The sequence below is a fragment of the Perissodus microlepis genome, chromosome 8 (assembly GCF_051167445.1).
Source record: "Perissodus microlepis isolate ML-2025 ecotype Zambia chromosome 8, ASM5116744v1, whole genome shotgun sequence".
In the NCBI taxonomy this organism is placed as follows: Eukaryota; Metazoa; Chordata; class Actinopteri; order Cichliformes; family Cichlidae; genus Perissodus; species Perissodus microlepis.
This window is the reverse complement of record NC_140468.1, coordinates 19803605-19817051: the sequence shown is the minus strand read 5'-3', so window position 1 is coordinate 19817051 and position 13447 is coordinate 19803605. Positions and strand designations below refer to the sequence as shown.

The 13447-nt window shown below is 42.2% G+C and overlaps 1 protein-coding gene across 1 annotated transcript in view; it reads right to left on the bottom strand.

The window, feature by feature from the left end:
• Positions 1–12554, bottom strand: part of LOC146381901 (cytohesin-3-like) — a 30355-nt gene extending 17801 nt beyond the window's left edge. Inside the window, exon 1 of the mRNA XM_084938088.1 lies at positions 12176–12554. Within this exon, the coding sequence (XP_084794214.1) occupies positions 12176–12194 (19 nt within the window). The 5' untranslated portion in view covers positions 12195–12554. The remainder of the gene's footprint in view (positions 1–12175) is intronic.
• Between the last annotated feature and the right edge of the window lie 893 nt (positions 12555–13447).

The following is a 13447-nucleotide window of genomic DNA, read 5'->3' as shown; positions in this document are numbered from 1 at the left end:
GTTCTAGCAATTTCCTGCCTTAAAAAACTAAATCTCCCCAAAATCTACTTTTAAGCGTAAATCCCCTGCTGCTCTTCACACCCAAAAGCAACAAAAGTCCCCCAAACACCCACTAAAACCATGCAGGAAATCGTCTGCAAACCATCGATGTGTGTGTGTGTGTGTATATATATATATATATATATATATTTATTATATTCAAGTTATTTTTTGGGAGTCGACAGAAGAAAGGGGAAAAGAATTCCCAGGCTTTGAGAAATGAGTCTCTGAATCCTGTGTTCAGACCATTCGTGCAGGAAAAGCAGCGAGGTACTTGCAGCACATGGAGCTCACTTGAAACTGGCTGTGGTCCCAGTTGTCACTGACTCGTGTGACTGAGAGGGGATTTGTCTAGATTCACTGCCTTTAAACTGACTTTAAACGCTATAATGTATTTTAAAGTGGATGAGCTTTGAGAAAAAAAGGCATCCTTTTTATCCCAGTTGGCTCTGAAGCTCTATGTGTCACATGAGAGGAAGGAGGAAAGACCAGGAAGGAAACTTCCTTTGGATCCAGACCCTAATCCGTGCTCTGCTGTCCTCAATCCCTCAAACAGTGGACAAAGGCATGCTTTATATTATATTATAGCCCAGATCATACATACCATCGGATATGTAGATGAAAATACATATGATTACATGCACACCAAAGCCAGCTGGCACTAATCCTACACACACTCTTTACAAGCCCTGTACACTCATACAGTGTGATATATGGCAGCATATACACAGATGTTCCCAGCTGCTAGCCGCTGCCTGGCTCAGTGATGCTGGATAAAGTAACGTGATAGTTTGCGCTGCAGCAGATCACCAGGTGTAGCTATCTGCAGAACCACGTCGGTACAAGTGATGCTGTGAGGTGAACAAGGGTTTGATACAGAAGGTCAAAGGTCACAAACGTATGCCGTATTGAAGCAAAGTGGTACACAATGAAGAGACGTTCCTGGGTGGCTAACATGGCCTCCAGTTTTAACTACCTCTGGGGGTCACCATCAAAATCTGGGGCTCGAGCGGCTGAAGAGCCTTTACACTGATTGCTCTGTTAATCTGCAGTTTGGGGGCTGGGGACCTCCTGCTGTGAGTGCATTTGTTTGAGTGTGTGGTTGCATAGGAGGTGGTCTGCACATGATGTCCTGGTTATATTGCACATCTGTTCGGCATCAGCACTATGTCAATATTCGATGTGATGCTTCCACAGCCTTATGCCAGTGGCTAAAGTAACTATGATCGGATGATTTGATTGGCCAGAGAAGGCATTTTTGTTGGAGCTGAGAGGATGAGTGCAGTTCAAACAGCATCAGTTTCACACACTGGAACTCTCCAGTCCTGGATGCTCCAGGTTATAGACAGATTAATGTTTTTCCGAGCTCATAAAGTCAAGTTCTCACTGAGAAGTATGGCTACACCCAGTACACTACAAGTACCCAGTACTCATGATAGTGCCAAAGTTTGATGTGGAAAGTTGTACCCGTCTGACCCTGCACAGTCACTGTCTTTGCTGCATGATAAAAAGGATCTTAGCATATATGCTGTGCTCACAGCGAATGAAAAATAATATTTCTATTGATGCATTAAAATCCAATCCAATCAACATTTGCATCTGCGCCGTGGGTACAGGTACTTGCTGCAGTATTCTTCTCTGAGCGATAGGCGTATCAGCGCTAGCCTTGGAGTAGAAGAAGTTGGTGTGCACCGATGACTGTAGAAATTGGTGTTGACACTTTGAGGATTATGTTTGATAAATGGCTGAACAGCCTGTAAATTCTTACCAAACTTAACAACCAGCACAACTGTTATCAAATGTTACACAAAACAGAATAAGCGCTACACAGAACAGTACCAACAAAATCCTTCGTCTCCACCAGCATCGTCGCTTTTATACGTGTAAAATTCGAGCCCTACATGGTCAAACCTCATTTGGATGCGGTTCCAGTTTCAGCAGGCAAAGATGGACAACACTGATATGACAACACATTTTGAAAAGCGACATGTATGTGGCTGATCATTTCCTTTGCTTCCTGTGGGTGTCAGCTGACAGACAAGCAGCAGAATACAACGCTTTATCTGATATGTGCATGCTCGCCTCCAATATTGTGATAGATATCTAGCCAGGGAGCAATTTTGAAATCCAAATTTGGTGCCTATTATTTTGCACGCATCACTGAACAAGAGCAAACTTCTGATATCTCGAGTGATGCAGACTACACGCAGGCAGCGGCAGAGAACCGGAGCTGGATGATGGGCAAAGACTTCTGTTAAACAGGAGCTCTGCGCTGGCCTTCAGCCCGCTCTGAGATCTGGGATGTTCCTGTGATGGTTGTGTCGCTGCCTGCAAAAACACCGAGTCTGGTGGACCACCCTGATCATGTTCACAATGAGACCAGAACAACACTTTAGAAGCCACCCACAACGTCAAGGTAATTGCTCTCTCTTGGTATTGACTCCCAAGTTCACTATAGTTATTATACACAGATCACCTCAAAATATCCAAATATCCAGATGGCCACCTGGCAGATCAAATACTTTCCATTTAAAACAAAAACAAAATTTCAGTTCTTATCCAAGTCTAGTTGAACACAGACGTGAAAATATATACTTGATCGAGAAAACGGTGCAGGAAATGAAAGGAGAAAGTGCCCGGATATTTTATTAAACTTCAAAAGTTTTCTCCAAAGAGGGAATGATTCATTTCCATGGATTTAGGAGAGTCTGATGTTGAGCCTCACTAATATAGGATTTTAAAAGTCGATACAGATATCGATGCCAATACTGACATTACGCAGGTTATTTAAAAATCTGATATTCCTACATATTGGCTGATTTTCAGACATACAAAACATTAACAGATACCCTTCCTCATTTATGCTCTCCACCGACGCTGCTCGGATCAGCTGGTGGTTGTATTTGTCGACTTTGCAGAGCGCCCTCTTTTGGACAAGCTGTGCAACATCGAGCTCGACATGGTTGAAGGGTGTTTCTCCGGTCTCGTTTTTACTTTTTGAACTTTTCATCTGTTGGATGTTATAAATGCAGATACTGATATATCAGGAAATAGCTAATATCAGCCAATAATAGGTTCAATGGCAGAAGTGCAAATCATAGAGGTACACCTCTATGAACCTCTACCCTGAAAACCTAACCAGCAGTATGTATTTAAAGGGACATTTCACCCCAAGAAAAATGACATTTCTATATTTTCCCTCTGGCCTGTGCAGTCATTTATGCATCTTGATCGTAGAATAAATGAACAAACTGTAGAAATGTTTGCCTTCTCTTAAACACATACATAAAAAGCTCAGTAAACAAACCTTACAGTGGGTATTTTAATGCACAATGTTTTTCTTTGTATAAAAGTGCAACCACTTTTGTACAAAGCATCTTAAGGCAACTGCTGTTGCGATTTGGCAGCATATAAATAAAATTGAACTGAAGCAGCAGTGATATCGCTGTGCAGACAGACTCATGCAAAGGCTAGGGTTTGTATCAAGATGTTCAAAGATTAGGGGCGTAACAATTTTGTAACTGATACAAAACCACGATATAAACCTCCGCGATATCATATCGCAATTGCATCTTCCCATTACGTGACAGCCATGCTGTTAATGGGTGATTAGAGAACACAGCTTTGGAGTCTGCAAGAAAACTAACACTCACAGATCATTCAGATAATGTACTAACTGCTAATGTATCATAATAATAGACAGTTTTTAATCCACTCACAATCGAGTGATCAGCCCTGTGGTAAAAAAGATTTTCTTCAGGGTTTTTTTGTAATTCATCCCCTCTGAAAGAAAAACCAAGAATGGATTGTTTGCTGGTTTTAGAGAATTCTTATGCACAAAGTAAACATTTATGACCTTTCCCCTCAGCTGTGCTGTATTTTTAGTAAGCACTATAACAATACATGTCAGCCAAGTAGTTAATAATAAGCCTACTGTTCAGTTGTAGTACATAACAGAGGAAAAACACATGCAGTTCATTCTTGGGATGAAATGTTCCTTTAATATATGGCCTGACATAAGTGCCGACAGTGAGACTGACCTAAGATATGTAGTAGTGGTTGAAAAGTAACCCACGTATTTGTGCTGAGGTGAGAAAGGGTTTGGCGTCCTCCATTTCTATCCAGCCAGAAGCCAAGAAAAACATGCAAGTCTCACAGCCACCCCCACTACTCCCTCCCTCCTTTCAGGCCTGTATGATCGGCTGGACCCAGTTTTCTTCATTCTCCTAAACTGGACGCAGCGTTCCCCTTCAGCTGAAATTACTCAGACACTGTAGGCCCAGATCTCTGCTGCTGTCTCTCTGTGTTGGTCCCCACAGTGAAACACGCTCATTTAATTTGCCGAGCCTTTTGTCTCCCATCTGCTCTCCGTCTCGCACTTAAAGAGATTCCTCCTTTCAAAGCTCGGAGCAATAATTCCAGGCAAAGCATCCCCCTATTTACAACAGCAGAAACATTGCCTCACTGACAAACAGTTGCAATGTCTTGTTTCTCTCTCTCTCACACACACACACACACACACACACACACGAAAACACACACCTACTACCATGGAGATGGGAACATGTTGCAAAGCCTCCACAGTCTCTCTTCTAATCAGGTCCATATGTAGTCATCTCTCCCAACACTTAAATAATGCAGTTTGTTACGAGCCCCGACTCAATCCTTGCGCATCACGCGCCAGCACTGTCTTTGTGTGTTTGTCTACTTACATGTGGTGTAATGCAACTGTATGTTTAATCTTCTAATGTTGCACCACAAAACCCATAATCTTGGCAGTCAAAATGAATTTATGTTCTTTCCAAATCTCCCCCTAAGCCTTTAAATAACACAGCCTGCCTACTGGGTCAACCAGCGAGATTTTAAGAGTTCATTTTAGCACTTTTTTTTTTGGCAATTGCTTGTGAAGACACAAAATAGACGCATTTGCCTAAACCACTGCAGACAGTCATTTCAGACTACTCGGGTGCTGTATGGCGTTTGGAAGGGTGAATTATATGGAGCTCTATGCTCTATGGATTTTTCTTTATTTTTTAATTATATTTGGATAAATGTTAAGCTAATTTAAACTCACCCTCTTCTGGCTTCAGCAGCATTAATATTAGTCTTCTCACATAACACTTGGTAAGAAAGCGAATGAGTGCTTTTCAAAATCCCCATCTATTCAGATGACTGGCATTTGTTTTTTTATGTAACACAATAATCTGCAGATTTTACACTTATTATATACAGTATTGCTCAACTACATGTTGGATACGGGAAATCTAATTATCATCAAAATATATTACTGGATGTTGCTGTATCTTCATTCAGTCCAAAACAGAAGTTATTTTGTTTTTTATCACAGAAAAATATGCAAAGCTGAAACAAATGGTTTCGGCTTAGTTGGACTATACTTAGCACCTGACAACACAACTGCAAGTCATCAACTTTGGGAACTTCTTGTTCTTGTTGTTTCTATTTTGTCCCGTTTGTTCTTTGTGGTCTCTCTGTGCTCCTCTTTTTTTTGTCTTCTCTTTCCCCTCAAGAGCCCATCTTTCCAGGAAGTCTCATCTTTTCAAGCAGTCGTGACATCTCCCTCTGAGCTTCTGCTCTGATGAAACCAACATGATCTGGCTGTATCGCCCATGTGATGTTACAAAAGACAGAAAGCCCCCCCCAGAAAAAAAACAAAACAACAGGCATATGACCAGCTGAAACAATCAAAGCGTGGCTTGCACCAGTGGATGTGACATCATGTTTGGTGTTTTCAACCACTGGTTAGGGCCACAATGGCAGCTACACTAAGGCTTTCACCGGGGTCGTCGAGGAGATTTCTTCATGTTAAAAAACAAAACAAAACACTGTCTGCTCTTAAGTATGATTTATGTTTAACTGCAAGGACTCTGTAATCATGAACACTTGTCAAACCCTCTGCCTTAACTTATGGAAATGTACCTACACGCATGCTCAATCATCCAAGTAAGTAAATCCCCAAAAGTTGATTCTGTTCATCTGGACGCAGCGTTTTCAGTGGGAGAAACGTTCCGTTACCAATCCAAGTGACTTCTTCAGTCTCAGAAGACCCACCTCATCAGGCCAGGACTCCTCAGTCTATTTACACCTACAGGCCAGTGGACACTCTTTCAAGGATGAGGATGTACACACACTGGATGGGGAGGAGCAGGGTTTGAGCGTGGAGTCAAGGAGGCCATTTACATGGAAAGGGAAAGCATCTTTGAATCGTGGAGGGGGCCTAAGGGTACATGCTGTGATTGCATGCCATTCCCCAGTGAATGGTACTCATGGCCATTGATCAGGGATCTTTGATCAATGAGCTCTGATCAGTGGTTGTTGATCAATGGTCATGAGAATTTGCATGTTAATGATCAAGAAACTGACCTCACAGCCCATTGTTTCTTCAGTGGTGCTGGTTTCAGTCATTATGCAAATGTACTGTTTATAAGAAACCTGCAGTCAGCTGAGTCTGAAGAAGTCACTTGGATGAGTGATGAAATGTTTCTCCCACTGAAAACGCTACGTCCAGATGAACAGAATCAACTTTTGGGGATTTATCTACACGTTGCATCGACTGCAATGACTGATTGCGTTTTCAGCTACTTCGGCTTTTCCTCTTGTTTTGAGTCGACTGGAAGAGAACACACCAACTTGAAGAGAGAAACTCCACCACCAATGAGTATTTTGGCAGCAAACATGCAAAGCAATGCAGGTACACCAGCACAAGTATTAAAGCTGGTAGCCCTGTTGCCCTATTCTGCATGCTGCGTTAGACATAGATTGAGTGCAGTAGTATAAAATCATTCACTCTGTAATATTGTGCTTTTACAGCAGTTCAGACCACAGCTATCATCAGACAGCAATGTTATGTCTAATGTGACATGCTAAGTATTGACTGCATCTTGCAGAGCTTGTGGCAAAATCTTTGCACAGACCGACACATAAACCCAGGTTAAAGTACTCTAAACCATCTTTGGGGTAGGTCCGTCTAGAGTAGGTGTCTCCCAGACCACATTTTCAACCATAATGCCACAGAGAGAGAGACAGACAGACTCACAAAGCAAAAACAACACTATTCATGCTGTCGCCACTAGTAAACATGTATCCACCCATTCAGCACCAGCACCATTTACTTTCAGCCTCCCAGGGTGATGGATACTTACAGAGCAGCCACAGCTCGCCTCAAGTATCCGTTTGATGTCCTCCCACTCACTCGCCCTACAGCCACAACAAAGACCATACCCCAATCACACCAACTTCCCCTTCTTACCAACTAATCTCCCTCAGAGCTTAAGCTCTGTGTAGACTCAAAAGCCATCTTATCTTGAGTTTCACGCCTGCCGGGGTGAATATGATATGAAATAATTGCATCCAGTCTGATGTCCATTGAGAGTTGATTGCACAGAAACGCAAAGAAGAAAGGCATTTTTTTTTTTTTTTTAATAAAGCTTTTTCACTGCAAGAGAAGACTGATCAGAAAGCCTGGATGTGCTTTTAGGAGACACAGTAACTGCCATTGTGGTGTGTACCATTAACAGGTCTTTACATTCAGATATGAGATGTTATTTCAGAACACACTCACAGTCCAAAGACAGCAGGAGAATGGAAGGAAAGGCCTTTCCCATTTAACTTTTCCCACGGTCAGATAGAGAGAAGAGTGCTGATTGACTCACTCGGGTTATCGTGACAGTTAAACAGGAAACATGGACAGAAAAGCCTGACGGGGCTCAACAAAAACAAACAGTTTTGCACATTTTGGGCGTCTGCACCGATTTTGCCACAAAGAGCTTCATTCAGGCTTTAAAGGTGTTGGAAATTTCTATTCACTTCATCATTTTAATACTCCCAAGTTTGCACAAAAAGCTCAGCTCGCAATAATCCTTGACTGAAGCATCACAGAGCTCCTACGAAGGAAAGGAAATACTAAAAAAAATAGTTTTTTAAAATCCAAGAGTAAAAATCCATGGCCTCAATCCAGTCATTCAGCGAACTGCTTCCTAGCCAGCTCCTGCGTCTGTGTTCTTTCCACTTCTCCATTCAGCTATACAATGATTCTAAAAATAGACACATGAGTAATAAAAACATTTTGAAGCCTGTTGCTGATTTCATCCAATCTGAAGCCAGGCCCTGTCTGCTCTGTGGCATGCAAGCTGAGCAGAGAAGCGCCAACTCTGATTAGTGAGTGCAGTAAACATGCACTAATGAATCCCATGCTGCAGCTGAGTACCACAAACAATGCACAGTGGCACCGTTTATAGTTTCGTTCAGCGTGGGGATAACTGTAGTTAAGAAATATAGGTTCTACTTGCAGGATGGGACAACTCCACACACTGCACAGTAGTAGGTGCTCTACAAGTTCTTGATTCTGTCTGCGAATTTCAATAACCCCGCCCCTGCAGATCACACACTTTGAGGCAGAGCAACAAGTTGCAAACACAAGCATGACTTTTCCCCTTGCAATGAGTTGCTTACTGCATGGTTGTTGACATGGATTGAAATCTAGCCACTGTAACATGCTTGACAGTGGAAAAAATGGAGGGTTGCAGGACTGGAGCTACGATCTAAGTCTCTTAACCATCCAACAGAAATGCAGCATGAAATGAGGAGCAAATCACACTGGCACCACTGTGAAGTAACACAAAACAAAACTCATTCACACCTGCCAAAGGAAATGTTTGGGATTCCATAAATGAATGTGCCCATTATGGACTCTTTTATGTATGATGTGTCCTCCAGCTGTTATACTGATAGCACCACGGAGGCCGCAGCATGGAAGGAAAGCTTAACAATGTGAAATAACTGTGAGGTCATTGGACAGCCTACATCTGTTTGTTTTTATTTTTGTACTGAATGTATAAGATTCCTTAAATGTGACAATCGGCATGTGTTTAAGAGATGAATGGTAAATCCAAAGTTTGCTCTCCTTTTCCCTCTGTTTTGGTCTCCACCTGCTCCTGAAATAAATAACTAAATGCTCCACTGTGTTTAGTGGTTTAGTGTTTATGTGGTCGCTTACCGCAGCACGCAGTCATTTTAGCGGCTTTTGTTTAGCTAGACGGCCGCAAGTTGCGACTAGAGAGTGAACAACACCAAGCATAGTAAAAACCTTTCAACGAGTCGTGGGCAGCAACTGGATTTAAACGCAAAAAAGTAAAGTCTTTTCACATCATACGCTGATTTTATTTGCAGACTGTCAACAGGTGCGATCAGTTAGTCACGCCCAAAGCATATTCTTAATGGGTCATTTAGCTAAAGAGAGCTGCAGAGGCGGATGGTAATTTTTTCCCTGATTGGTTCATGATTACAAGCAAAGCCGGCTAACAGTATACATCATCGCCTGATCACCTGATAATCAGTGTCAGCAGAAAGCATTGATTATACCGATTTTGGTGCACACCTGTAATCTACCAAAAAAAAAAGGCCTCTCATATCAGAAACCTCAGTATCGCCTTGTCATTTTGGGCCCAGCTGCATGTTCCCATACACTGTTTAGAGTTACAGAGGAGGAGGGTTGAGGGAGCATTAGCTCTTTGTGTACTGTTGCTTAATCCTATAAAATATGATGTCATCTGTTGGGCCTCTGTTGTTCTCAGATTGGCTCAACGGTGCAGAACAAATGATGCCCTTAACTTTGAACATATGTTGTGCAGTTTGCGTGCAGGCTGGACGCGCAGGCGTGGGAACACGGTCCCATAATGTGCACATATGTTAGAATGCAAGATAAGAGAGCTACAAAGCACAGTTTGCAACAAGGCAGATCATCATGCATTGAGCTAATGGTCTGCAAAATCACCACGGCACTGACATCACAAAGTTTTTTCAGTGATCTGACATAAAAATGTAGCAGAACACACCTCTGAGTCTTTGACATTACTGCCTTTGTGCAGCTGCCCGTTAAGTGACTGGCAGACAGATTCAGGCGCCAAATGCCTTTCGCTTAGCATCAGCGTATCAAGGTGCGCATGTGAACAATTTTAAGCGATGGGAGGCAGCCAGAGTGTGAGTAAGTGCTCCAGAGCTCTCAATTAGTTTAACATGTATGGAAAGTTATTTGAAAAATCCGCTACGCACACTGCTGCATGTAATCTCAACAAGCTGGTGTCCTATATTTCAGATTTAATCACACACGGCGTGCCTCTGTGCTCTTGAGCTCTCTCTTCTTGTCACATGATTTTTTTTCGGGAGGGGGAAATCGGTATCGCTATGATTGACCTCATATGAGGAGCTGGCTTGTAGTGCGCATGATTTTAAGGGAAAATGGAACAACCACACTAACTCCTCATGGGTTAGAGTCCAAATAGGATGACTGTAAAATAATATTCATGTCTGCAAGCCTCTGAAATAACACATTTAAAACTCTTCTCCTAAAACACACGTGAAAAGAGAGATCTTTTCACAGCTGGCTGTTTTTCCCTCTGGTAAAGCTAAAATATGAATATTTCTTGCCCTTTGGATCATGAATCAGCACAGTTACCTTTGTGGCACATTAGATCTTCTTGTTGATAACTAGCCCTAGAGTGAGAGCGTGGAGTGAGAAATCAATACGCCTGATTTTGGCAGCAAATATACAAACATTAATATTCACACAAATCCTCCAAAATAAAGTCCCTTATTTGTCTATTATATAAATATTCCTACACTGATGGATGCTCATATTAAACAGTTTCAAATAATGGAGTCAGAGTATGTATAAGTAGTCCTTGTAAAGCAAGAGCTCAGCTTTCAGACTGCTGTAAATGTTCAGTTCATGTGTTTCTTTTCAACTCTTAACACGTTGATCTCAGGCAAACAGCTCTGATTGTTTGAGAGGGGCAGCCAATAAGAAGGAAGCTAGCCTAAATGGAGATGCGCTAAAGAATGCCTGTTTCAGACAGAGAATGGAGATGATTTTTAAGCGTGAATCATGCAAAGCTACCCGAGTGGAATTCAAATCAAATTGAACACGGACATCAGCTAAAGGGCATACTGACTGGAACATTTGGAAATATCGGTGTCATCTATATCACTTTCATTCAAATTCAGGGCAGAGCATGAAGCTTTCCTCATATTCAGGTAATTCAAGCATGACACCGATGAGGGTAAAAAAGAAAAAGTGGAAGTTCAGAGGAACGCCTCTCCTGCCTCTACTAATCTCGCAGTTTAACCGCCAAACTGTTATCAGACTATATCCATTTGTTTACACTACATTGTATTCAAGGACTTCAGGCCAGAAGACGGTTAGGATTATCTGCTCGGAAGCATCCCGTATGTGTGTCGCTCGCCACCAACTCAGAGCTGCAGCCACCATGTGTGGTAATCTGGGTTATGTTGCACTCGCCTGAACTGGTTGAATTCATTCAGCTTTAAAACCAAAACCCACCATCAGGACTGCATTATACTAGCTTTAATACCCAAGTCAGGACAGTCTCTGGACAGTCAGCGCACACTGGACATCACTAGTGAGCTCCTCATGCTTAATTTCCACCTACATCAAGATCAAAAATGTAAATCTTGCATCTAATTCAATAATGAGTATTACAGTATTTCATTTTTCTACAAGATCTAGCAGTACAACTTCAGATAGACTTTAATCAAATGTGCAATGGATGTCACTATCCTAAAAAAAAAACCTAATTTTTAAACACAGAACTGCTCATGAAAGAAGAACATTTAACAAGAAAATGCACTATCCTCCATATGGAAGGGTGCCTGTCAGATATCTTATCAATTTCCACCAGTTTACAGGCTTCACATGGCGCCAAGAGATAGTGAGAGATACTTCAAAGCAAAGCAGAGAGACATCAAACAGATGGAAAAGGAGCATGCAGGGAAAATTTTGCTTTGTGTAGCTTTTTTCCACCCTCCTTTCCTGATTTCTGCCAAGATCAGGATCTCACCTGCGATGAATGAGGGCATGCAAATCATTACAGGGCTGCCCTATATCTGAAAAACGCTCTTTTATCAGCAGGTATGCATTATCAGGGTACACGGCGGCCGACCGTGGAAGACTGGGAATGTCTAAACAAGACAACCTCATGTCTTCGCGCATCCTTGCGTCTTCGCACACATCCATCCATACCGTCCTCTCCGTGTCCCCCTCCCCTGCGCGCAGACTGAGAGGGAGAGAAAACCAGTGTGGGAGAAAGGAAAACAGCCTCACCGTGATTGTCTTCGTCCATACCAGCGACCTGGCACTTCCAGCAGAAGGTGTGAAACCTCGCGGGAAATTCTGTTTATCTGTCTTTACCGGGATTTTCTTTCCGTCCACTGACACATAGGCGACGCCGGCGGTGTGTTGACAGATGGAGGAGTGGACCGGTGAGCAGATGTCAGCGGCGAAATTAACAGAAAACAAAAAAGAAAAAAAGGGAGAAGAAGGGAGGGAGGTGAGGAAGAAGCCTCGGTGTATATTAAAAGAAGCTCCTTAATTGCACGAGTGAGGTGAGACGATGAGATGTGAGGCAGCCGCTTTCTTGTCCCTCTGCTCCATCCTCAGCTGCTCCGTCTGCGTTCACACCAGCGACACTGCAAGAGCGACGTCATCAAGGCCCGCCCCCCAAAAATAACACCCCCCACACCAACGATACATTACACTACACACACACAATGTAACCGGCGCTTACTGATTAACCAAACAAAGTAAAATGAGTGATGTGGGGTATTTAAATCATACAAAATAATTGTAAAGCATTGTGATATTTAAAGTGAAATTACTCACTCAAATAAGAAAGAAAAAACAAAATCCCTGCACATGTGATTTTTTTTAATGTAGATTACTATTATTCTTGCAATTTCTTTCATCCGTAATACGGAGCCCCGGAGGGGACATAGGAGAAAAAAAAATTAAGACGGACTTTTGCGAGATCTCCTGGTACCTGACAATAGCTTCATTCTCTTCCTGGATTTTTATAAGGCTTTTGATACAATTGAACATCAATTTATTTTCCACTGTTTGGAAAAATTTGGCTTTGGCAAGTTTTTCTGTAAAGCTGTCAAAACCTTATACACAAATGGCAATAGTTCTATTAAAATGATTAACGGCTCCACCCCGAGATTTGACCTGAAACGTGGTATTCGCCAAGGATGTCCTATTTCACCATATTTATTTTTACGTTGTACACAAATTCTTGCAACTAATATTTCAAACAGTGTTGTACAAGGAATCACCATAGCTGATAAGGAGCTCGTCATCAGCCAGTTAGCCGATGACACCACACTCTTCTTGAAGAATGCAAACCAAATCCCACCAGCCCTTACTGTGATTAGTGATTTCTCTGAGGCCTCTGGTTTATGCCTAAATCTTAAAAAGTGTGAGTTACTAGCAATTAAAGACTGCCCTGCAAATACTATCTGTAATATCTCTGTTAAACAAGAAGTCACATACTTGGGACTGTTAATATCCAAAGACCAAAAATCAAGATGCTCTTCAAAC